This window comes from Dipodomys spectabilis, unplaced genomic scaffold (assembly GCF_019054845.1).
Source record: "Dipodomys spectabilis isolate Male_0828 unplaced genomic scaffold, ASM1905484v1 ptg000107l, whole genome shotgun sequence".
NCBI classification, from domain to species: domain Eukaryota; kingdom Metazoa; phylum Chordata; class Mammalia; order Rodentia; family Heteromyidae; genus Dipodomys; species Dipodomys spectabilis.
The window spans coordinates 3,713,089-3,738,673 of NW_024870784.1; the positions used below are offsets into that span (position 1 = coordinate 3,713,089).

General features: G+C 49.0%; 1 protein-coding gene across 1 annotated transcript; it reads left to right on the forward strand.

Moving 5' to 3' along the window:
* Positions 1-861: 861 nt before the first annotated feature.
* Positions 862-19,786, forward strand: Chaf1b (chromatin assembly factor 1 subunit B). Its single transcript, XM_042687289.1, has 14 exons — positions 862-977; positions 1,703-1,858; positions 3,038-3,170; positions 4,634-4,751; positions 6,193-6,296; positions 7,776-7,872; positions 9,769-9,853; positions 11,225-11,318; positions 13,044-13,113; positions 13,200-13,291; positions 15,414-15,573; positions 16,357-16,776; positions 18,644-18,738; positions 19,249-19,786. Exons 2-14 carry the CDS (start codon positions 1,733-1,735, stop codon positions 19,338-19,340), a joined length of 1,686 nt encoding a protein of 561 aa, XP_042543223.1. The 5' UTR covers positions 862-977; positions 1,703-1,732; the 3' UTR covers positions 19,341-19,786.
* Positions 19,787-25,585: the final 5,799 nt, after the last annotated feature.

Sequence of the window (25,585 nt, forward strand, 5' to 3'; positions counted from 1 at the left end):
GCGCTGAGCAGGATGCCCTGGGTGAGGCCATGGGCTGTCCTCATGAGGTTGCACTGGGCAGCCATCATCTAGCAAAGTCCTTCGGCCTTGAAGGCCCAAAGCCTGCTGGTACTACATGGAGAGTGTTTATTGTCAGAATCTCATCTCAACCAAGTTCCCAGATTAGCCTGTTTCACAGAATCCCAGCTAATATAGCAGGGTTGCAGTGGGCACCAGTGGCTCACCCCCGTAATCCTAGCTACTCAGGAGACAGATCCGAGGATTGCGGTTTGAAACCAGCCTCGGTAGAAAAGTCCCCGAGAGTCCTATCTCCAATTAACCAGCATAGAGCTGGCAGTGGGGCTGTGGCTCTCGTGGAAGAGCGCCAGCCTCCAGCAAAAAGGCTCACAAGGTACCTTCAGCCCGGTGCCGGTGGCTCACACCTGCCAGCCTAGCTACACAGGAGGCTGAGATCTGAGGATCGTGGTTCAAAGCCAGCCTGGGCCGGAAAGTCCATGAGACTTATCTCCAATAAACCACCAGGAAACCGGAAGTGACGCTGTAGCTCTAGCGGTACAGCACTCACCTTGAGCTGAAGAGCTGAGCAACAGCGCCCAGGCCCAGAGTTCAAGACCCACGACCGACCAAAAAAAGAAAAAAAAAAAAAGAATCAGCTGCCTGTCTTCCCCCTGGCCATGTAGGGGCCTGACCCGCCGGCTCCGGTGGACGGATGACCGCCACCGACCGGTGGCGCTGCACAGGTCTCTGGAGGGCCGCCCGCTAGAAGACAGGATAGCGCCGTAGCCACGCCCACCGCGCGGCGGGCCTCGCATTAGCCACGCCCACGAGGGGGTGGAGCCTGCGGCGCGCGGGAAGCGCCGCGCGCGACGGCGGGAGGTGGCGGCGCCGCGGATTCGGCGCGTCCCTGCAGGTTCGGCTTCTGGAGTTGGTGACCTCCCCCAAATTCCACGGTTCTGAGGAGACGAGCCAGGCAAGAGGTACTGGCGGGGCGCGGGCCGCTGCTGGGGAGGGGATTAGTTCCGCAGTGGCGCGCGTGCGGGCGGCCGGCCCTGCCGGGGCCCTGCGTGACCTCCTCCCTGTTAGGCCGGCCGGGCTTCCCGAGGGGGCTCTCCCCACTGTCTCCTCCCCGAGGAGGGGGCTACCCCCGAGTCCCTTCCCCGAGGAGGGGCCTCCCCCCAGTCTCCTCCCCGAGGAAGGGCTCCCCCTCAATGTCCCCTCAGGAGGGGGCTTCCCGTCCACTGCCCATGTCCCGTTCCATCCTGCCCTCTGGCACGTGCAGGTTCCTTGCCCCTGAGACTCCTTTTTCTGGGATGCTCTCCCCCCCTCCCCCACTCCCGATCCTTGTGATTCCCTACCTACCTATCCCTCACTAATCTCCTTGGTTCCTCCTTCTCAGGCAGCCCCTTCCAACAATGGTAGACAGCCCCACCCCACCCCCATATAGGCCCCCTCTTGGACCCTGTGGATGCTCCCTCAAGGCCGCCATCCTGAGTGTTTTTCATTTTTCTCTTCTGGGTGTAGCAGAATCATGAACTTGAGGAAGGCAGGGATCAAGGAAGCAGAACTTTCCAGCCTCTTCTCCCCATGCTCGGTGCCTTCACAGTATTTAGCAGGGGTTCCTGATAAGCAAGCACTTGCTCAATAGACTTTCACTGCTACAATGTCCTATAATTTATTGCTGGTGTTTTTCTGCTCACTACAGAGAAACTTCTTGTGAGTCCAGAGTGGGAGGATGAAGGTCATCACGTGTGAAATAGCCTGGCACAACAAGGAGCCTGTGTACAGCCTGGACTTCCAGCACAACACAAACGGGAAGATCCACAGGCTGGCATCAGCTGGGGTAGACACTGCTGTCAGGGTAAATCCAGGCAGAGATCTTAAGATCCATAGAAACCCTACTTTGAGCTGAAATTTTCATTCCTTTATTCATATGAAACTAATCAAGCCTGGTTCTAGTGGCTTGTGCCTGTAATTTTAGCCACTTCTGGCTTTTTTCTTTTTTCTTATGTGGTGCTGAGGAGTCGAACCCAGGCCCTCGAGCATGCAAGGCAAGTGCTCTACCACTGAGCCACCTTCCCAGCCCAGCCCTGAGATTCTTTTCTCCAATTAACCACAAAAAAGTGGGAAGTAGAGCTTTTGCTCAACTGGTAGAGTGCTGGTCTTGAGCCAAAAAAATCAGAGGGATGGTGTTAAAGCCCTGAGTTCAAGTCCAATAGTGGCATACACATAAATTAACATAAGTGAATACATAGAACTAATGTCAACCAACCCCAATGCCTTGTTGTATAGCCTGGGAGAATCTCAGGGCTTGGAGTAAACAGTGAAAACATGAAGCGATTTCATGCTAACTCCTTACCTTGTGGCCAAGTGGTGCCAATCATTTTACAATATGATGGTGGCTTCTCGTGGGGTGACACCTTGCTCTAGACAAAAGTAGGAGGGAGGACGGTACACAACGCAATTACTGCTGTATGCTTTAGATTCATTTAATGTCTCCACAAAGAGAATTCAACTTTCTCCTTGCAATAAGCATAGAATTGTTTAACAATTTTTTCTTGGGGGCTGGGAAGATGGCTCAGTGGTAGAGTGCTTGCCTTGCATGCCTGAGGCCCTGGGTTCGATTCCTCAGTACCACATAAGCAAAAAGAAAAAAGCCGGAAGTGGCGCTGTGGCTCAAGTGGTAGAGCGCTAGCCTTGAGCTGAAGAGCTGAGGGACAGCACCCAGGCCCAGAGTTCAGGCCCCACGACCGGACCCAAAAAAAAAAACAAAACCAATTTTTTCTTGGCATGTGAACTCGGATTCGTACTTTCAATTGGCTTTTCCACTCCAGGCTGGTGCACTACCACTTTGACCAACACCTTCACTAAAAGCTTTTTGCTGGTTAGAGATAGCAGTCTTGCAGATTTGTTTGCTCAGGCTGGCTTTGAACTGCAATTCTCCGATCTCAGTCTCCTGAGTAGCTAGGATTACAGGCCTGAGTTACCAGTGCCCGGCAACACTGTATGTTTTCCTAGTGAATGTTTTTGCTGTCAACAGATCTGGAAGGTTGAAAAAGGACCAGATGGAAAAGCCATTGTGGAATTTTTGTCCAATCTTGCTCGTCACACCAAAGCTGTTAATGTTGTGCGGTTTTCTCCAACTGGAGGAATTTTAGCATCAGGAGGAGATGGTAAGTATTATATTTCCATATTCCTCTGAGAACCTGATACCTATGTGTCTTATGTCACGAACTGATCATGGTGGGAAACACCTGTAATCCTAGAACTGGGGATGAGGGAGAGGTTGAAGTAGGAGGATTGTGAGTTTGAAGACAGTATGGGCTATGTAGCAAGACCTTGTATGCGCCCCCCATACCCCCCAGAAAATGAGATTTGAGCCAAATTAGCTTTCTTCTGATATCAGTATTTAGGTAGCTCAGCAAAATAACATTTTGGAGTGTGTCAGAGTAAGGAGTAGCAGGCAGTGTTAGAAACCTCAGGATGGATTTGAGAACAGCTCCTCCTTCAAAAAAGGGTACAGGGGTCTCCTTGAGACCCCCTCTTTGTGGTCATCCCCACAACGCAGACAGTCACAGAGAACCACCAGAAAGACAAACCACAAAGGAAGCAGCAATGCAAACAACCAATAGTCCATAGTAGAAAACAGCATACCTAGGGATCCTGGGGCAGTGGTTCTGGCTTTGATTGGGAGTTTTATGTCTGTGGTGTTCAGGGTCACATTTTCTTGTCTCTGGGAACATTTTAGGGGCTGGTCTTATCATGAATGTTTGTTTCTATTTTATTCTTGTGCTTATTTTATTCTTGCTTATGTAGAATATACTTTTTTTTTTTTTGTCAGTCATAGGACTTGAACTCTGGGCCTGGGTGCTGTCCATCAGCTCTTCAGCTCAAGGCGAGCGCTCTACCACTTGAGCTACAGCACCACTTCCGGTTTTCTAGTGGTTTATTGGGGATAGGAGTCTCACGGTCTTTCCTGCCCGGGCTGGCTTTGAACCGCGATCCTCAGATCTCAGCCTCCTGAGTAGTAGGATTACAGGCATGAGCCACCGGCACCCAGCAGAATATACTTTTATGCTTCTACCTAGGGGATGGAGCTCAAATATTAGAGCTGCCTGCCTGATGAGCATGAAGCCCAGAGTTCAAACCCCAGAACCACCAACACAAAAAGAATAAGCCTTTATACCATACTTTAAAATGGTGTAGAAAACAGTATAAAACAGAAATCTCAGTTTTGGCTGAGTTCAGTACCACAGTGTCCAGAGTGTGGCCTGTGTGTGAACTGACAGGAAGTGCATACTTGCCCTGGCGAGGAGGAAGCACAGGACAGCTCTTGTTTTGCAAAGTCCTTTGGTCTTAAAGGCTCAGAAGCCTGCATTGATTGATTGCTTGATTCAGTGCCTGGGCACTGTCCCTGGGCTTTTTGCTTAAGAGTGGCATTCTCCTACTTGAGCCACAGCTCCCCTTCTGCCATTTTGGTGGTTAGTTGGAGATAAGAGTCTCACAAACTTTCTTGCCCTGGATGGCTTCAAACAACAGTCCTTAGATCTCAACCTCCTGAGTAGCTAGGATTGCAGGTGTAAGCCACCTTCCTGGGTTGTCCGGCCGGCATGTGTTCAATTGACCCCCTGCATAGATGCTGTCATTCTGCTGTGGAAGGTGAACGACAACAAGGAGCCAGAACAGATTGCTTTTCAGGATGAGGACGAGGCTCAGCTGAATAAGGAGAACTGGACTGTTGTGAAAACGCTGAGGTAACTGGGGTGCCTCTGGGAATGGTTATCTCTACAACCTGCATGCTTTAAACGCCTTCTGATCTTTGTGTCTGCTTTTATTTGTTCCTCTGTTTTTTGAGACTGTTACAGCCCAGCCTAGTGTAGAACTTTCTGTGTAATCCAGGATGCCTCCTTACTTGCCATCCTGTGTCTACCTCTGAGTACTGGGATGATAGGCAGTACCACCATACTTGGCTTTGTTTTGAGACAGAGTCTTGGTATATATAGCTCACCCTGGCCTCAAACTCACAATCCTTCTATATCAGCCTGAAATTACAGACATGTGCCACCACACCCACCTTTTATCTTTATGTCTAACTTAAATTCTTACTTATGTCAGGTAGTCATAAGACAACAAAGGATAAAAACATGTCCGTAAGGCAGGTGCCAGTGGCTCCCACCTATAATACTAGCTGCTCAGGAGGCTGAGATCTGAGGATTGAGGTTCAAAGCCAGCCTAGAGAGGAAGGTCTACGAGATTTTATTCATCGTTCTGGCTGGCATCAGGCCATCTTGGCCCTCCACACGGTGGGGAAAGGCCTGGGAAAGAGAGCTGGGAGAGCTGGGAAAGAGAGAGAAAAGAGCTAGGAAAGAGAGCGTCTGGGAAAGGTGGGAAAGAGAGAGTTAGGAAAGAGAAGGGAGCTGGGAAAGAGACGAGAAGGAAAGAGCTGAGAAAGACCTAGAAAAGAGCAGAGAGAGTGTCCATGAGATTTTAATCTCCAATTAACAACCAGAAAACAGTAAGTGGAGCTGTGGATTAATGTAATAGAGCACTAGTCTTGACAAAAAAATTCAGGGACAGGACCCAGGCCCTGAGTTCAAGCCTCATTGACCAACAAAACAAAAACAACAAGAAAGAAACATGCTTGTAATGGATTTTATTTTACTGTCTGATATAAAATTTTCTTGAGTACGAATCTTTTTTTTTTCTATTTTTGAGATAGGGTCTTGCTGTTTAACCTAACCTGGCTCTGAACTGCCTGTCCTGCTCCCACCCTGCCAAGTGTTGGGATTACGGGTATTCACAATCATACCAGCTAAAATGAATCTTTTTTTGTGTCAGAACTGGGACTTGAACTTGGCTTCATGCTCAGGCTTAGCTATTTTTGCCCAAGGCTAGTTCTTTACCTCTTGACCCCATACTTCTGGCTTTTTGGTGGTTAATTGGAAATAAGAGTCTTTTGGGTTTGTCTGCCCAGACTCAGCCTCCTGAGTAGCTGCGATTACAGTTACGAGCCACCAGCACCCCACTAAAACGAATCTATTTGAAAGATACAAATATTCTTGAACATGCTTGTTACTAGGTAGGCTTAGAGATTTCTAGGATTTTATCCTAGAGATTCTAGAATCTCCTGGGTTTGATAACTTGTTTGAGATCATAGTGGTCTGCTTGTTTTTCTCCATCGTCTTTGGACTGCAGGGGCCACTTGGAGGACGTGTATGACATCTGCTGGGCAGCTGATGGGAACTTGATGGCCTCGGCCTCTGTGGACAACACGGCCATCATCTGGGATGTCAGTAAAGGTAGGTAGGCTGATGGACCTGTCAGGAGAAGGAATGTCCTGGCCTGCTTTACCTCCAAGAGTTGTATGAAAGATTTCTCCAGTGAACTGAAGTTAGCCAGAAAGAGACAGATTGGTGCAAAATGCCACGGACCCAACTTAATTTTTAGCATCCCAGTTAGAACCTAGGAAGTTTGGCGATGGTATTGCGAATTATCAGTGCCTGGGAGAGGCAAAATCTAAATACATCCTCTGGGTGTGGAGATGAGGGGTAGGCAGTGAGCTTACGCCTTGAGAAGGTAAAAATGCCCAGAATGGCAAGGAAAGAGGGTCAGTTTTCATTCTAGGGGTTCTTGGGAGGCTGAGGGTATCGTGCTCTGCTCCAGTGGAGGGGACAGGAGCATGTGAGAAGCTCCAGTGTTATAGAATTAGCAGCAGTTGCCAAAGTAAGGCAAATGAGTGGCATTGTCTTCGTGTCCAGCACATATCAGTGTCCGTGAGGCCGGTCATCCAGCATGCCCCTCAGCCAGTTGCAGTGATTTTGAACATTGTCTCACAGCGTGCTGGGTGCTTCTGCGTGCAAGTGCTGGAAACCACAGGAACAAAATAACTACATATAGGTGAGGATGCCAGGCACGAATGGATGGGACTGCTAGTGCTGAAGGGCTATGTGCAGTTACCAGAGCATCTGAAGTATGAGCAGAGATGAGTGAAGTGAGGGAGCAAATTGTTGCATCATCTATGAGACGAGCACCCCAGCACTGTTGCCATGGGAGCAGCAAGAACACAAGTCCTGTGGTAGAGGTTGCACATTCCGAGTAGAGGATGGGATAAATGTGGGGGGGAGGGAGCATCTGAAGTTGAGGAGATGAAGGGCAGGTCACACACACCATAGTGGACCCTGGAGAGGATTTTAGATCTTACCCTAAACATATCTGAGTGCCACATGTCTGCATGCTTATGTTTCTAGAAGAATCCCTGGGTGGCACATGGCCCATGGACTCCAGAGTAACATGGAGGCAGTGAGGAAGGGATTAGGGGAAAGAAGATCATGGTGTGGGCTCCAGTAGTCTATAGATGTATGGCTGTATTTTTATTACCAGTCCTGGGGCTTGAACTCAGGGCCTGGGCACTGTCCTTGAGCTTTTTTTGCTGAAGTATAGCACTCTCCCACCTGACCCATAGCTCCATTTATGCCTTTTTGGTGTTTAATCGGAGATAAGAATCTCATGGACTTTCCTGTGTGGGCTGGCTTTGAACTGCAGTCCTCAGGTCTTTCCCTCCTGAGTAGCTAGCATTACAGGTGTGAGCACTGGCACCCAGCTCTGTGAACCCCTTGAGGGTGGGCTGTTTGGAGTAGTGTTTGGGATTGACACAGGGCTTTGAACAGAGCCCCTCCCTTACTGCCTGCTGAGTGATAAAGGGAATAGTACTTAATGCTTTAATTTACAAATTTGTACCCAAGTAGCTTTTGGTAATGCTTTGTGGGTTTGTTTTGTAGGACAAAAGATTTCCATTTTTAATGAGCATAAAAGTTACGTGCAAGGAGTAACCTGGGACCCTCTGGGTCAGTATATCGCTACTCTGAGTTGTGACAGGTATGTCAATATTTGGCGCATTTTCTCTTGATTACTTGACATTTTTTGCAGAGCTCTTTATAATCACAACTTTACTGAGATAAATTACAGCCTGGATTTGATTCACCTGGGTTTTTTGTTGTTGTTTGTTGGGTTTTTTTTGGTCGTGGGGCCTGAACTCTGGGCCTGGGCACTGTCCCTCACCGTTTCAGCTCAAGGCAGTGCTCTACCACTTGAGCCATAGCACCACTTCTAGCTTTTTCTGCTTATGTGGTGCTGAGGAATTGAACCCAGGGCTTCACGTATGCAAGACAAACGCTCTACCACTGAGCCACCTTCCCAGCCTATTCATTTGTTCTTGTTTCCTTTGTTGCAAGGAAGTCTTGCCCTGTGTTGGTACTCATTGCATTTAACTGTGTTTATTTGAACAAAGAATTAAAAATTGGGATTCTAAGTATATTATTTAGTGGAATAGTCTTTTCAAATATTCATCTATTGTTAATTTAAAAAATTGAATTTAGGGCTGGGGAGTAGCCCAAGTGGTTAAAGAGTGCCTTTTTTTTTTTTTTTGCCACTGGTGCTAGCCTAAGAGTGCCTTCTTAAAAACTGAACTCAGGGCTGGAAAAGTGGCTCAGTGGTAGAGTGCTTGCCTTGCATGTATGAGGCTCTGGGTTTGATTCCTCAGCACCACATAAGCAAGAAAAAGCCAGAAATGGTGCTGTGGCTCAAGTGGTAGAGTGCTTGCCTTGAGCTGAAGAGCTGAGGGACAGTGCCCAGGCCCAAATTTCAGGCCCCCCCGACTGGCAAAAACAAACAAAACAACAACAATAACAAAAACTGAACTCAGTCGGGTATTGGTGGCTCACACCTATAATCCTAGCTCTTCAAGAGGCTGAGATCTAAGGATTATGGTTCACAGCCAGCCTGGGCAAAAAAGTCCATGAGATTCTTACCTCCAAGTAAAAAGCCAGAAATGGAGCTGGAGCCTTGAGCACAAAAGCTTAGTGACAGTGCCCAGGCCCTGAGTTAAAGCCCTAGGAGAGGCAAAAAAAAAAAAGAGAAAAAAAAAATCGAACTCCATATAAACCTGGAATAAAAGTACTAGGTAATGGCTAGTAGAATGACTCAAAGTGGTATAGCACTTGTTTATCAAGGGCAAGGCTCTGAGTTCAAATCACCGTGCCATCACAACAAATACACAACATGTACAGGTAGTGTTTATCTTTCATATACCACCCCCCCTGCTATATTGTGAATGCCATGCATTTTCTGACTTTCAGGAGCTCTGGAGTACCAGTTTGATTAATGGAAATAATAATATATATATGTATATATAAATAACATTTAACAGTCAGATTGTGGCTCAAGTGGTAGAACACTTACCTAGCAAACTCAGTTTAATCTCCAGTTTAATCCAAAGAAAACAAATAGAAACAAAATAACAGAAGCCATATTTACTAGCTGTTTTCCTTACTCCAACAAGCAAGATCTTTCAACACAAAACAAACTTCAGTAAATTATATAAATCACCACAGGGCCAGATGTCCTAGACCTGAAAAGTCAGACCAGGACTCTGGTATGTCCTGCTTGAAAAGAAACACTGAATGAAAAATAAATGAACTGCGATCCTCAGATCTCAGCCTCTTGAGTAGCTAGGTTATAGGTGTGAGACACTGGCACCGGTCTGACATATTTCTTTACCACAGTGTCCTTTATCTTGTTAGTACCTGCTTTGACTGTTTCCTTGGCTCTGTGGCTTAGTCCTAGTTAGCAATGTGAATAGCTGTGTTCCGCAGGCTGAGAACGGTTTTTTGGTGGGGTTGGTAGGGGGGAGTGTCATAGATGGGTGCAGATTGTTTCTATGTAAAACATATTTCAATTACCTGAAGCAAAACTCACACTTGTGTGCTCTGGCAGGGTACTGCGCGTGTACAGCACGCAGAAGAAACGTGTGGCTTTCAATGTGTCAAAGATGCTGTCCGGAATAGGAGCCGAAGGAGAGGTACAGACACTTTGACATTCTTTCTCGACAGAACTTTGTTTTACTTATTGATCAATTTATTGATGGGACTGGGAATTGACCTTAGAGCTTTGGGCTTCACTAAAGCTTCCCCTGGGACATGAAGGCTCAGTTAATATGTGAGCTGGGCCATACTGTATGAAGGTGGGGACATCAGAACAGGGCAGAGCTTGCTCTGTGTGTGTGTGCCTGAAGTGGGGTTTCATCTCAGGGCCTCACGGTCTTGCTCAGCTTTTTTACTCACAACTGGCATTTCACCACTGGAGCCATGCTTCTGGTCCAGCTTTTTGCTTGTTAATTGGAGATAGTCTTTCAAACTATTCTGCCCAGTCCAGCGTTGAAGCATGCCTGTCAGATCCCAGCTTCCTCTGTTACTAGGATTATAGGTGTGAGCTTCTGACCTTCCCAGTGGAGAGCTTTTGATGGACAATAGCTCTGACAACAAGGACCACCTGGAAAGCATGGTTGCCTAGAGTGTGATTCACCTGGCAGAGCTAAGCGGGGCCCACAATTCCAGGGTGTAGCGAGGGTTGAGCAGTGACTCTAGGGAAGGCTGGACACCAGTGTGACAGGTCAGTGGAAAGCAAAGACCAGCCATCGGGCTCGTATTAGGAAGAGGAAGGATCTAGAAGATTATGCAGGCACACATACATCAGGTGAAGGGAGTAAGTCACCTGTGGAGGCAGCAAAGGGACTTGGTGCCTAGGCTCCAAGGTAAGGCTGCATCTGGCACTGAGGGCGCATGTCTGTAGTCCCTGCTTCCTCGGGTTCTTTTTTTTTTTTTTGGTCCGGTCATGGGGCCTGAACTCTGGGCCTGGGCGCTGTCCCTCAGCTCTTCAGCTCAAGGCTAGCGCTCTACCACTTGAGCCACAGCGCCACTTCCGGCTTTTTTCTTTTTGCTTATGTGGTGCTAAGGAACTGAACCCAGGGCCTCAGGCATGGGAGGCAAGCGCTCTACCACTGAGCCAACTTCCCAGCCCCCTTCCTCGGGTTCTTGAGAACTGAAGGCTCTGTTGACAGTGTTGGTAAATGGTGACACAGCTGTCCCACACAGCAGGTGAAAGAGAGGTCCCCTGATCATCTTCCCGCATCTCCCAGTCCTCTCCCTAGACTGAGCACCGTTTACCACGCGCTGTGTGTTCTTACAGTTGGTTGAAAAAATAATTTTGCAACCACCCAAATGCACACATGCTTACTTAGCAAATGTGAGTGATGGGTTCCCACGAATGATTACTTTGCAGGCTTACGTGATTATTTGGTTGTAATGTGCTTCTGTTTCATGTATTACTAAGTCAGTCATCAGTATGCCTTTATCATGACTTTGGCATGACTTCTAAACCTCTTGTGTCACAGGCAAGAAGTTACCGGATGTTTCATGATGACAGCATGAAGTCCTTCTTTCGTAGACTCAGTTTCACCCCTGATGGATCTTTGCTCCTCACACCAGGTGTGTTTGACAGTGTTTGATTTAAGGGTGGATGGCAGAGCAGGGACTTCCATTGCTTTTGAGCTCAGTGAAGTCCACTCAGAGCAGCTATCGCCAACTTGTCTGCGTGGTGATCCTTCCAGGTCCTTCCAGGGCTAGGACTGCCTGTGACTTCTCACATGGTCGTTAAGTTAGTCTGGAGTGGGTGTTGTACCTTTTGGAACTTTCAAAAGATTTACTAGTGATTCTAATGATCTATCCATTTTGAGAGAGGAAGTCTCATGCAGATTGCAATTTAGAATTTTTTACTATTTAAGCTGGACACTGGTGGCTCACACTTACAATCTTAGCTATTTAGGAAGCTGGAACCTAGAGGGTCCAGGTTCCAAGTTAGCTCTGGCAGAAAAGTCCTCGAGATTCCTAACCAGCAAAATACTAGAACTGAAGGCATGGCTCAAGTGGTAAAGTGCCAACTGAGCAGGCAAGCCAAGCACGTGAGGCCCTGAGTTCAAACCCTGGTACCAGCAAAATATAAATAAATTCTAGGTGAATTCAGTACTTAAATGTAAATATAAAAACAACACTCGTGCAAGAAAATCTGGAGTGCTATTTTAGAAATGAGGAAGAGCAGCTGGGCGCTAGTGGCTCACGCCTGTAATCCTAGCTACTCAGCAGGCTGAGATCTGAGGATCGAGGTTCAAAGCCAGCCTGGGCAGGAGAGACCGTGAGACTCCTATCTCCAATAAACCACCAGGAAACTGGAAGTAGCGCTATAGCTCAAGTGGTAGAGCGCTCGCCTTGAGCTGAAGAGCTGAGGGACAGCGCCCAGGCCCAGAGTTTAAGCCCCATGACCGACAAAATAAAAAAATAAAAAAAATAGAAATGAGGAAGAGCTTTGGCTAGAAACTTAGACATCCTTAAAGAAATGAAAGGCCTGTTTGTGTTTGAAGTAGAACTGTCATTTGGCCAAAGCTAGAGCAGGTTGAGTTGGTGGGAAATCATAGAAGAGAGGGCTGCTGTGCATCAGTGCAGCGACCCCTCAGAGTTGTCAGAACGTGGACCGGGGAGGGTGCTTGTCTAGCAGGAGTGAAGCTCTAGGTTCAAGCCCCAGTACCAAAAAAAAGGAAAGAGAAGAACCGGCAAGAACAACACCAACAAGGAAAACACTAAAAGGAGAGTTGTTCTCTAGAGCTGCTGGGGGCCGAGGTAGAAGCCTGGGCCAGGCTGCCCCTGGCAGCCATGGGGCAGCCCAGGGTCTCAGCCCGCGTCCGAATGTAGGCCACAAACAGTCACAGCGCGTCACCACGCAGGTCTCAAGGAAGGCGTTTGCTAACAAGGCCTTCCAACGTCTTGGCCTTCATGCCCCAGGATCCCAGGGACTGTGAGCCCTCAGCTAGTGTGGACAGGTAGGTAGGTACGGAGCAAGGAGTGACAGATCATGACAGTATAATTGGGTGTGTCCTCAGAATCAAAAACACTATGGAAATTGAGCATAGGACCGGAGGGGGAAATGGGAGAGAATGAAGGAAGCGGTGACATTGACCAAGAAGCACTGTACTCATAGCCTGACTTAGGGAATTGTAATCCCTTTGTACAACTACATTGTCATCATCATTATTCAATCAGAACCACAGAATATTACTTGAGGGAAAAATATCATGTGACCAGAATTGAAGGCTCTTGGGCTTTTTCTGGGAACTGGTTTAGTATAACACCGACTGTCTCCCTCCTTTCCTTGCTCCCTAGCTGGATGTGTGGAATCTGGTGAGAATGTGATGAACACAACATACGTTTTCTCCAGGAAAAACCTTAAAAGGTATGCAACTGAAACCGTTAGAATGGAGACTGCCCCTTGTGCCTTTGCAGAGTAGCGGCTGGCCTCTAACTGTGGTCATCTTGCAGGCCCCTGGCCCATCTTCCCTGCCCTGGAAAAGCCACGCTGGCTGTTCGCTGCTGTCCAGTCTACTTTGAGTTGAGGCCAACCGTAGAAACAGGTAGGGTCCGTGTGCAATGCCGCTGCTCTGTTCTCGAGCTAAGTGGGGGTGGGGAGCTTGGATTGTCCACTGGGAAAGGGTCAGTATATGGACTCGGTTCAGTTTACTTAGTAAACGTTGTCATATTGATGGGCTACCATATGTTAGGTTGTTTATTGTTTTTTGTTTTTGGCCAGTCCTGGGGCTTGAACTCCATGGGGCCTCAGCGCTGTCCCTGAGCTTCTTTTGCTCAAGGCTAGCACTCTACCACTTGAGCCACAGGGCCACTTCTGGCCTTTTCTGTTTATGTGGTACTGAGGAATCAAACCCAGGGCCTCATGCATGCTAGGCAAGCACTCTACCACTAAGCCACATTCCCAGCCCAATATGTTATGTTTTATGTATTTATTTTAAATTTTTTAGCGGTACTGGTGATTGAGCCCAGGGCCTCTTGCTTGGTAGGCAGGGGCTTTATCATTTGGGCCATATACCCAGCCCTTTTTGTTTTTGTTATTTTTCAAATGAGGTCTTAATTTTTGTCTGAGCCAGCCTAGATCACCATTCTCTTCCTTATGCTTCCCACATAGCTAGCACAGGCATGAATAGCCATACTCAGCTTTTACTGGTTGAGATGAGATTTCATGAGCTTACTACCCATGCTGGCCTTGAACCTTGGTCCTTCCGAGCTTTGCCTCCTGAAAAACTAGGATTCCAGATGTGAGCCACTGCATCCAGCTCTGTATGATAGTTTTGGTACATTTTTGTATAATTATATAAACTTCCACATCAGGGTGTATGCATCTCAAACAGCAATTTTTGTTGTGAAATCATTGAAAAGAATTCTTCAGGGGCTGGGGAAGGTGGCTCAGTGATAGAGCGCTTGCCTCACATGCATGAGGCCCTGGGTTCAATTCCTCAGCATCACATAAGCAGAAAACGCCGGAAGTGGTGCTGCAGCTCAAGTGGTAGAACGCTAGCCCTGAACGGAAATGCTCAAGGACAGTGCCCAGGCCCAGAGTTCAAGGCCCACAACCGATTAAAAAAAAACCCTTCGGTTAGCCTTTCTGAAATGCGCAGAACGTCATTAGCTGTGGTTCTCCTGTGCAAGGATGCAGCAGAACTCCAGCAACTCCTCAGCCCTCCCTCCCCTGGGCTGCTGTCCAGCCCCCGGGGACCCCTGTGCCCTCTGGCCTGGGTGAGCCTTAGGCCTGGCTCCTCTGGTAGGCCCAGCCAGCCTAGGTTGAGTCCTCACAGGCCAGCTCTGGCCCGCACTCAGCTGATGCCTGGAGAGGCCTCGAGCGAGCGCTGGCACTCTCCCGCCTTGGCCTTCCCTAGCCCCGCCTCTCAATGAGGACCCTTCAGGCCTGCCGGGGCTCTCTGCCTGTAGGTGCCAGGCAGTGGAGGCAGTGGTGGGCCTGACTGGCTGCTCCCCTCTCTTGGCATCCTAGGCCTCACCGCCAGAGGCCAGTCCTCGGGATTTTGGTGTTTTCCATTTGGAAAACAAAGCCAGTCCTATGGCTGGAACCAGAAGCCATTTTTAACCTTTTAATCCTTAATGTAAACAATACAGTTAATTGGATAGAGGATTGAAGTCACTTGATAAAGTATTTCAAGTTCTTCAGCTTGTGAAGGCTTCCCTTCACTCCTTTTTTGTTGTTGTAGTTGTTGTTGTTGGTTGTGGGGTTTGAACTCTGGGCCTGGGCGCTGTCTCTCAGCTCTGCAGCTCAAGGTGAGCGCTACCATTTGAGCCACAGCACCACTTCTGGTTTTCTGAGTGGTTTATTGGAGATAAGAGTCTCATGGCTTTACCTGTCTGAGCTGGCTTTGAACCATGATCCTCAGATCTCAGCCTCCGAGTAGCTAGGAAGACAGGAGTGAGCCACCGGTGCCCGGCTCCTTTTCTCCTTTTCTTGTCTTTTTTGGACCTCAGTGCCTGGGTTCTCTGGGACACTTCCCTAGCTGCCTATTTAGTTTTCTTTCCTCTGTTTGTGTATAAGCTTAGGAGCCAAATTCTTTTGTAGATGTTACAGTAAACTGAGCTTTAGTAAATAAGTCCCGCCAGCCCCCAGGAGAGGGCTCTGGGAGATTGGCTTTCCCTTTGGGAAGCTGGATTTTGTGTTTTCCTTGCCCACTGTTTGTGCAGAGAAGGTGCCGGAGCCCAGCACGCAGCTGCTGAGGCTGCCCTACCGAGTGGTGTTTGCTGTGGCCTCCGAGGACTCGGTGCTGCTTTACGACACCCAGCAGCCCTTCCCCTTTGGCTACGTGTCCAACATCCACTACCACACGCTGAGCGATATCTCCTGGTGAGTGCGCGGGTGCCCAGGCCACAACGAGGTGCTCATACAGAAGGGGAGACCGGGCCCAGCCTAGGGCTTGCCTCCTTCCTGCATGGTACTTCCCAGGATGGTTAAGCTCCCACATTGAGGGCCAGGGTCCCCGAGAGGAGGCCATCACCTGACAGCCCCCAGGAAGACCTCAGATCCAGGACTGTCCCTGGAATGTCCCTAGCACTCTGCCCTTCCCCTGCCACCTTTGGCCCTTGCTCAGCCTCTGCCGTGCTTGGTGCCAGACTCACTCTGATTCTCTTTTGTTTTGCCTGTTCAAGGGTTTTAACTCAGGTACTTGCACTTGTTCAGCTTGCTTGCTCAGCTGGTGCTCTACCATTTAGCCACACCTTCAGTGTGGCTTTTTGCTGGTTATTTTGGAGATGGAGTCTTGAGGACTTTTCTTTCCAGGCTGCCATACTCTGAAGTGTGAGCTACTGGTACCCTACCCACCCTTTGTAATAACTTTTTTCCTTGTAATTTCCGTTTCATCTTGGGGAAAAAGATCATCTTACCCCAGGTGAGCATTGGTAGCAGTGCACATGGCTCGCATTGAAGTGGGAAGTCAAGATGGGAGTAGAACAGGAAACTGCATGCCTGGGATGTTTGCACAAACCACCCTTGCCTGGTTGTGCTTCCTGAATTTTGTTGTCAAAGCTGTGACTTTGCTTGAACTTCCATTTCTTAACTAGTCAAGAAACCATTCAGCATAGCCATAGATTTTAGCAGCAGCCCCTCTTTTCCCTTGCTTTGGGCACACAGGTCCAGCGATGGAGCCTTCCTGGCCGTTTCTTCTACCGATGGTTATTGCTCGTTTGTGACATTTGAGAAGGATGAACTTGGCATTCCACTGAAAGAGAAGCCAGTGTTGACGGTGAGAACTCCCGATACAGCAAAGAAAACCAAGAGTCAGATGCAGCAGGGGGCTTCCCCAGGGTCCAGACCAGCCGAAGGAGGCCTGGCCAGCAGAGCTCAAGACTCCAGCAGCCCTGGGGCATCGCCCCTGCCAACCACACCTGCTCCAGCCCCGGCAGCTGTCAAGGACATGTCACCAGTCACACCTGGTGTCAAAAGCCCTTCAGAGGAGAAGATCCTGCAGCCCAACAGTCAGAACCCCAGAGCCCCCCCATCACGGAGGGTCACGCTGAACACTTTACAGGCCTGGAGCAAAACACCCCCGCGGTAAGACCACTGGACTGAAGTACTGTTGCAGAATGATCACAGACAGTCCATGACAGAGACGCTTACACACAGAACGAAGGCTCGCTCCTTCTGTCAGTTCTCTGCAGCTGCCTGTCCTGCCTGAGACAAAGCACACGCTTTTCTGCATGGGCACGTGCTGGGCGCATCCTGTGATGGGGCTGTGGCCAGGCCGTTCTGACACCAGCAATATTCTAATCTCTCAGAGGACCTAGGGTCATGCATTGAGTGTATGCTGAGGTCTTTGCCCTGTGCGGCCTGTGTCTGACCTTTGGGAAAACCCGTTCCCGCCCCTCTTGGTGGCTTTAGAGTTGTTATTATTTTTTTTTCATTTTCTGCTAAAACAAATAACATTTTAGTGTATTTAGTATAAGGAGAGGTATATAAATAGAGAAGCAATCTATTTATTATTATTTTTAATATGAATTTGAACTCCCGGCCTAGACACTGTCCCTTAGTTTTTTCTGCTCAAGGCTACCACTCTACCACATGAGCCACACCTGTACTTCAGCTTTTTGTTGGGGATTGGAGATAAGAGTGTTACGGATTCATCGGCTTTGAACCGTTATACCTCAAATCTCAGCCTCCTGAGTAGCTATGATTACAAATGTGAGCCACCAGTGCTCGGCCTAGAGTCTTTTGAAAGACCTATTTGAATGTGGTCTTTGTGCCCCTTCAGCCCTCCTCTCTGAGTAGACATCTGGTAGCAGGTGTTTATTAGTCCCCCAGCTCCTCTTATATTCTGAGCCCTGCAAGATAGGAAATGTCTTCTTCATTTCTCTTCCTGGCTGACTGGCCCGGGCAGCAGCAAGCACTTTTTGAATGCATGCAAATCAAGCGAGCACTGTTGGTTAGTGTCCTTCATTGTGACATGGTGACAGGCTGAGGCAGTCAGTATGTGAGGAGGAAATCCTGATTTGGGCTCTTCACTCGGGGGCGGGGGGAGGGGGGGCCCTGCTGTGGCCCATGCGTGGCAGGAGCCAGGGACAGAAGAGATTGCTCCTGTCATTGAGTCCTGAAGCAGAGATGGGGTAGGGGTGGGGCTGCGTCCCCCTTACAGGTCTGCCTCACTGATGTGACGGCCTTCCATTGGGCCCACCCCTCCTGGGAGCTGCTTATCCAAACTATAGCAAGTGCCTTTTTAAAAATTCAGTTTTATTTTACCTTTCACTTGAATATCACACTGTATATTTGTACAGGTTACAGTGTGATCACGCACACACTGTTCACCGTTGGCAGGTGTGTCACCCAGCTGTCCTGTGAGGATAGTCCTCTCTGGCTGGAGCCCTGCTCACCAGCCTCCCATCCCATCCCTACCTCTGCACCCACTCTCACTTCATCTTCTAAGGTTTAACTTTAACTGCTGCAGGGTAGATTCATATTTTTAAACTTATTATTTTTTTAGGTAAAAGTATCTCTGGTACTAAATTGCTTTTAGTGTCTTGATTTTTTTTAAACCATTTACTAACTTCCTTATAGCCATAGTTTTTAAAATGTTAAAAATGAAAACTTTGGATTTATAAACAAGAGTTATCTATGTTTTGGTACTTGCTTTTTGTAAGTAGACACCATGTCTGCTCAGTGTCTGCTTGGCCATTGCTCATGATCAGAATTCAGCCTCTGAGACTGGCAGATGGTGGACAGTTTCAGCTAGCTGAGTATTGTCAATGTGACCGTCTGATGTAGCATGTGAATGCAGTCTTACTTATTGTATATCTGCATACAGCATTAAATTTAATGCCTGGCCTGGTTAACTCCTTTGGTAGTTTTGAAACTTAGTATCATGCATAAGCAATTCTTTTGATATTAAGGAATTTTTACCTTTTTAATCTTTACTCTTCTAATCAAGGAGAATAAACTTAACACCCATAAAGACAGATACTCCACCAAATTCTCTACCAAGCGGCCTAATGTCTACCTCTTCCACAGAAGAAATGGAATCAGGTAAGTTGTATAGTTACTGGTTTTGTGTATTTGCAGATAGAACATCTTCTGTACTTTTGAACGTTTCATCATGTGGTTTTATGTCAGCTCTGAGGAAGCACGGCTACATGCTGGGAACGGTCTGTTAGACTTTCTGGCTGTTTGTCTCCGTGGGAGTAAAAACATCCCTCGGAGCTCAATAATGGCTTCACAATGTGTTTCTCCACCTGACAGCTAGCTGCTAATGCTTTGGGTCAGATAGTTCTTTGATCTGGAGAGTTCCCTGGGTATTATAGGATGTTCAGTAGCCTCTCTGAGTACCACTTCTTTGCCGATGACATTCTCAAGTGTCACTGTCCCATTACAGGCAGAGTCATCTAATTGAGAACCAGTGGGGCAGATCCTTTTCCTGTAGTTCAGGATCTTGCCAGGCACTTACGTTTCAGTCATGGTTCTCTATTTTGTAAGCAATCAGCTCAGTGTACGGAGAGCTTCCTGTCCTTGCTGACCTTATGATGGTTAATATTTCAGAGATGCCTGCAGACCCTCAGGGCAGTCCTCCGGAACTGAAACGGCCCAGATTCGAGGAAGACAAGGGAGACACCCAAAGCCCAGACCCTTGATTCCTGAATTCCGCCTGCGGCCTGGCAGGCCCAGCGCGGTGTACACAGGGAGGGAGCGGGGAGGCCAGAGACGCCCGCAAGCGGCATCGGAGTGGAACGGACGTCTACCCATAAATTGATTTGTGACAGCAAGAAACATGCACTGGTTTTTCCCCAGAAGTATGCATGTTCTTGGACTCAGTCATTTATTCTCAACTAGAGGATGTGGATATCATAACAGACTAAATCCTCCCTCTGATGAGTTTGTGAAACCAGAGCAGTTCGCCGTTGTCTAGTGTGGAAATCAGTAATCCTAGAAGCACTCGTGGAAGCGCAGACACTTCCTGGAGGGATGCCTGTGAAGTGACAACTGGAAAGTGATGGGCAGCGCTTGCGCTATTGGGTTTCAGAGTGCTTAAAGTGATTATTAGATGGGCTTCAATTAGTTGATTAAACTTTGAATGTTGTTTCTGTTTGTGTTTTGTCGGGTGTGAGCTAGCAGTGCCCGTGCTAGCCGGTTAGCAGCTGTGGTCAAGCGAAACCAAGAACTAACAGGGATTTTTTTTTTTAAGGGGAAACTTGAGATACTGTTTTAGATACAGTAAGTTAAAATTTTAGAATGGCTTTTCAAAGCAAAGGAAGAAACCCACCAAAAATGTTAGCAATTTAGCTCTTTCCTTGCTTGCTTTGGGCCCCAGGAACATCCTGTGCTCTCTTCTCCGAGGGGTGAGTGTGAGTTGTGGACCAGAGTTGCTTGTTTCCGTGAGCTGAAGGGTCAGCTCAGGAGGTGCTGGGCGGTTTGTGGTCGGGGGTGTTGTTTGACTGTGGCGCTGGGCCACAGCATGGATGTATGCTCGCTCCTCTGGCATGAACGGAGGAGCCTGGGAGGAGCTGTTCTCTTTGGGCAGAAAGCCTGCACGGCCTCCTCCCAGGCTGTGGCTCATCAAGCTGAGAAGTGTCACACTGCTATAGAGAAATGGTTGTATTTAATTTAGTAATAAGAGTAAGGAATTGCTAATACTCATTCACTGTAAAATGTCACTTTTCGTGATGAATGCTGAGAATAACAGCTGCATAGTAAAGTAGATGACAGTTTTGCTTAGGAAATTGATAAGGCAAGTTTCCTGTTATCTGTGGGATATAAATTTAGTAAACAATATATAAACACATAAAATTTTATTTTGCTTTATGGGAAAAAAAAGCTCTAATTTCAAAAAGAAATAAGAAGGGTGAGAAGTGCCCAGGAGCAGGAGGATGTCTCTGAGCCCAGCAGCAGTGGCGAGGAAGAATCTGGAAAGAAGCATCAGTTTGATGCTTAATCTACAAAGAAACCAGAGTTTGCCTCTCCTTTGAAGACACAAAGGTAGTCATAGTGCCCAGGAGCTGACCAGCACCAAACGCCTGGCCGCCTCCGGGGTCAGACCTGCGGGTCCAGTGTGTGCCTGAATAGTGGTTCCCATAAGCAGCCAACAGTGAGTCACAAGGAGAAAGCTTCTCCAGGGTTAAGTTTATTTCCGTGGAGAGCTTCTTCTTGATCTCTGCTTCGTTGCTGATTAACACTCCTTCCTCGTGCCGCCAGACTGGAGGACAGAAGGCAAAGGGCCCACCTGCATCTCTGCCTCTCACCGGGCTGTGGTTCTCCACCCTTAATCCCTGTGCTGCAGTGGGCAGTCTCAGGGTGCACCCAGCCCTCATTTGCTGGGTTTTTCCCTTTGCAGTATTCTGTTCTATTTGTTGAAAATGCATCTATTTGATGGTGCCCTGACCCTTCTAACGAAATGGCCATTAGGCCTTTTGAACAGTGCTGGTTCTGGAGATGTCTGGGTTTGTTCCACTCTGGGGCGCCATTTGTTCTTGTTTGCTTCTTTTTTCACCTCTGCCCCCTCCCTTAGGACGTGTGTGTGTGTGTGTGTGTGTGTGTGTGTGTGTGTGTGTGTGTGTGTGTGTGTGTGTGTGTGTGTGTGTGTGTGTGTGTGTGTGTGTGTGTGTGTGTGTGTGTGTGTGTGGTGACCCCGACCGACCGACTTTGGATACAGGCTTCATTGATTTGTACCTTAATGTCTACACTGAAGATTATTCTTTCCTAGAAGTCGCCTACTTTGGTAGGGGGCAGAGCTAAGAGGAAGGGAAGGAAGGCCATCCATGCCCAAGTGAACAATTGAATTAAAATGACCAGAAGGAAACAAGATCACATTTCCCTTACTTGAAGCATGAATGAGATCGCTCTTCCCTCACTTTTTGAAGCTGGACACTCATGTTGGTGCACGTGTTCTCGGTGGCCACTGGAGGTCACTGTCTCCACTGCAAATCTGCTCAGTAGCTGGTCTGGCTGCTCTGGTGGGAGCAGTCAGGGCTGACCTTAGCCCCGCCCTATCCCCTGGTGGGGGGTCCCCAGGGGAGCACTGGCCTCCAGGAGTGGACGGTGGGGAGGATGAACATGAAGTAACAGGTAAGAGGGCAGCCTGCAGCCCTCCACTTGCATAGCCCACCTGGAGTGGGTCCCCCTGCCACTTGGCCCCTTCCAGCCTTGCCTCTGCAGGTGACCTGCCACCTGCCACGTGGTCTGAGCATGTGTGGATGGCTGGGGTAAGTTGAGGCTAAGCATTGAAGTCGTAATGATTGGGCAGCAGACGCACCACGTTGATCGTGGTGAGACATCTTTTTGGTGTGCAGTTGGAGTGCCATCGAGTCATGCCTCGGGCACAGATCAAAGGCACAGCTGTGCACGGTCCAGCTGTCAATCGGGATTTGGCAAGCTGACCAAACAGTCTAGACTAAACAGCAGTGGATCTTGATCCCTAGTTAATCTGGCCTCCCACACACTGAATAAAACACCCTTACTACAAAACGGGAAGATGGAGTAGGCCGAGAGCTTCGACTAGAACTGGTTCAGGAAGTCTGGAGTGCCCTTGAGGATGAAAGTGTCCCCACTCCCCGTGGTAGTGGGTTTGAAGTCAGGGCCTCACGCGTGCATGGCAGACACTGCCACATCAGCCACATACACACCTTCAGCCTGGAAGTGCTTTCTTGCCCCTGATCAGGGACAACTGAAAATACTGATGTATTACTGTAATGCAGAATTAGCTGTCAGGTGACAAGGCAGAGCCCGCTGTGGTCTTGTGTGGCTGTGATGAGCTGTGTGTGGAATCTGCAGCTGACCACATGCTCAGCACTCACCAGCCATTATTCCTTCTTAGACCCCTGAGCCCCCCTGGGTGTACCAGGTGTGTGTGCTGCCACGTTTGTGCGGGCAAACCCAATACTGTCGGACAGCAGTTCACATGGCTGCTCCTCACTGACCTTCATGCCGCCAGAAGCTGGAAGTGGAGCATTCTTCAAACCCTTCCCCATGGGCGCTCTGCCCTTAAGATGCAGACACCGACAGGACTCAGAGCTGGAGAGGTGCAGGATTTGTGCTTCCCTAAGCACCCGAGGCTCTAGAGAACCCTTTCCCCCTTCCTCTCCCTCGTTCCTTCTCTTCCTCTTTCTCCCTCCCTTCTTCCGACTCCCTCCTCCCCCTTCCCTCCCTTTCACTTTCTTTCTATTGGTGCTGGTCCTAGGGCTTGTACTCAGAGCTTAGGTGTGTCCCTGAGCTTTTTTTACTCAAGGTTAGTTCTCTACTACTTGAGCCACAGCTCCACTTCTGGCTTTTTTCTGGTTACTTGGAGATAAGAGTCTCACAAATGGCGCTGGGAAGGTGGCTCAGTGGTAGAGCGCTTGCCTTGCATGCATGAGGCCCTGGGTTCGAGTCCTCAGCACCACATAAGCAAAAAGAAAAAAGCCGGAAGTGGTGCTGTGGCTCAAGTGGTAGAACGCTAGCCTTGAGTTGAAGAGCTGAGGGACAGTGCCCAGGCCCAGAGTTCAGGCCCCACAAATGGACCCCCCCAAAAAAAAAAAAAAAAAGTCACGAACTTGGCTGCCCAGGCTGGCTTTGATCCATGAGCCTCAGATCTCAGCTTCCTGAGTAGCTAGGGTTACAGGTGTGAGCCACCAGCACCCAGCTCTTTTCTTCTCTCTTGAAACTTCTGGTCTTCCTTGCCTTACTTCATTCTTAGCCTCCATCTTCATAGGGCTCTTTCTTCTTCCTTCTTAAGTAAGGATACTTGGCATTGGTTTAGGGTCCTCCCTAATCCAGACTGATCTCATTTCAAACACTTGAGTAACACTTTCAAAGATTCTGTGTGTGTGTGTGTGTGTGTGTGTGTGTGCGCGCGCGCGTGCGTGAGTGTGTGCGTGCATGCATGCATGCTATTCCTGGGGCCTGAATCCGGCCTGGAATCTGTCCCTGCGCTTTCTCATCCAAGGCTAGCAGTGTCTCACTTGAGCATAGCCTCATGTTTGGCTTTTTTATGCTTTCTTGGAGATAGAAGTCTCAGGGACTTCGTTGTCTGGGCTGGCTTTGAGCAGCAGTCCTCACATTGCAGCCTCTTTAGTAGCTAGGATTACAGGCGTGACTCACTGGTGTCTGACTCAGATTCTACTCAGTAAGGCCACATTGTCAACTTCCAGATGGACATGGGTTAGGAAGGACAGATGCAGCCCAGTCGGCTGTACTGGAGCGGGATCTGCGGGGAAAGTTGTCTGGGAAGTGGAAGCTGGTTTCACAGTGTGGTCACCTGTGGGAAGGCAACGAGGCCCTGCCCGCCCCAGCCGGTGGCGTGCCATGGCTTCCCGGGCCTTGGCTGGCTCTGGCTAGAAGAGGCCAAGATGGCGTGTGGGCCTCCACTGCTGACACTATCCCTTGTCACCCGCATCAACAACCTCACCACGAGTCCTGGAGGATGAGGAAACTGAGGCGCAAACGGCCTGGACAACTCACTCAATTTCTTAAAATCACAGCTAGTCACTGGCGAGGAGCGAGCTGGCCTTGAAATCTGCGCTCCCGATCACCTGCCTCCCTGAGTCCCCATCTTTATATGGAGAATGTGGTCACAAAACTGCAGCCAGAACCTGGGTCACCAGGCTGAAAGAGGTCAGAGGAGGCCAGAGCCAATTCCTCGCTCACCCGTCAGCAAGCACTCATTTTCCTTTCACTGGCTGAAGAATGGAAAGTTCCCATCCGGCGATCCCAGGAGATAGAGGGCATCGCAGCTAGATTTTCTGAGCTTGGCTATGAAATGGGTCTCTCTTAACCTCCAGGCACCGGAGCCCAGCCTGCGAGAAGCCCTGAGGTGCAGGGAAGCCGTAGGGTCTGAAATGGGCACCGAGTAGAAGACAGCAATCACCTTACCGCTGACTGCGGCCCTCGGCTAGGCACAGGTGGTCCCAAGGGACAGTGCCAGAGAACAAGGGGTCCAGGCAAAGGAAGATGGACCTATTACAAATGGCTGGCCTGAAGGGTGATCTATAACCTGGGATTCAAAACACTGGAAGCGATGGATGTCTCAGGCAGAAGAATTAGCCAGAAGCCGCAAGGTGGGAAGGCCTGCAGGACTTGAGCCTGTGTGAAGCCAGTGGGCCAGAGGTGTGTGATGGAGACAGAAATGGAGGTCAGGGAAGGGAGTCTGGGTACGTCTGCAATGCAAATAGCAGACTTGTTTTTGTTTTAGGAGCTCTGGATGTGTGGACAATGGCTGTGGAGTGAGCCCTGTCAGGAAGCTACTATAATAGTCCACCCAGATGGACCACAGGCCTCAGCTAGGTGCTGGTTTGTGGCACGGAGGGATGGGCACCTGTGAAGGGAATTTTGGATGGTCAAGATGCATGATTAAGTCAGGTGCCAGTGGCTCACGCCTGTAATCCTAATTACTCAGGAAGTTGAGATCTAAGGGTCACAGTTCAAAGCCAATCCTGGTCAGGAAAGTCTGTGCTACCCATGGCTCAAGTGGTAGAGTGCTAGCCTTGAGCAGAAAAGCTCGGAGACAATGCCTAGGCCCTGAAGTCAAGCTTATATAAGATTCTAGAGCCCTCTTACTGGGAAGGATCTTAAGGCTCAGACCTGGAAGAAGCCAATCCAATAGAATCATTCTTGCCTACTCAATTTCCCCAAAGGACTGTCAGGAAAATGGATGCCTAATTTGCTCCTGAAAAAAATGGAGCCCCTGGGCTGGAGTCCAAGGCTTCAGCTCCGGCAGCCTCAACTGGAGTCTTCCCAGCCATGGGCTGCTTGCCACTCGCGGGGAAGCCCGCTTCATTTCCATTCAGCCTTTGGCACGCACTTCTTCCCCATGCCAAACTTAGCTCAGGTCCCTCAGCCCGCACAGCAGCCGGCGTCCTCTTCCTACTCTAGGATCATTTTGTTCCTCTCTCAGGGCTATCTTTTCCAG

What these genes read in the sequence shown, in the direction of transcription:
- Chaf1b (XM_042687289.1), top strand. Translation starts at nt 1,733, where the DNA reads ATGAAGGTCATCACGTGTGAAATAGCCTGGCACAACAAGGAGCCTGTG. An exon ending in GCTACTCTGAGTTGTGACAG is followed by an intron (nt 7,873 to 9,768) that starts GTATGTCAATAT and finishes GTGCTCTGGCAG; the next exon opens with GGTACTGCGCGTGTACAGCA. An exon ending in TGGAGCAAAACACCCCCGCG is followed by an intron (nt 16,777 to 18,643) that starts GTAAGACCACTG and finishes CTTCTAATCAAG; the next exon opens with GAGAATAAACTTAACACCCA.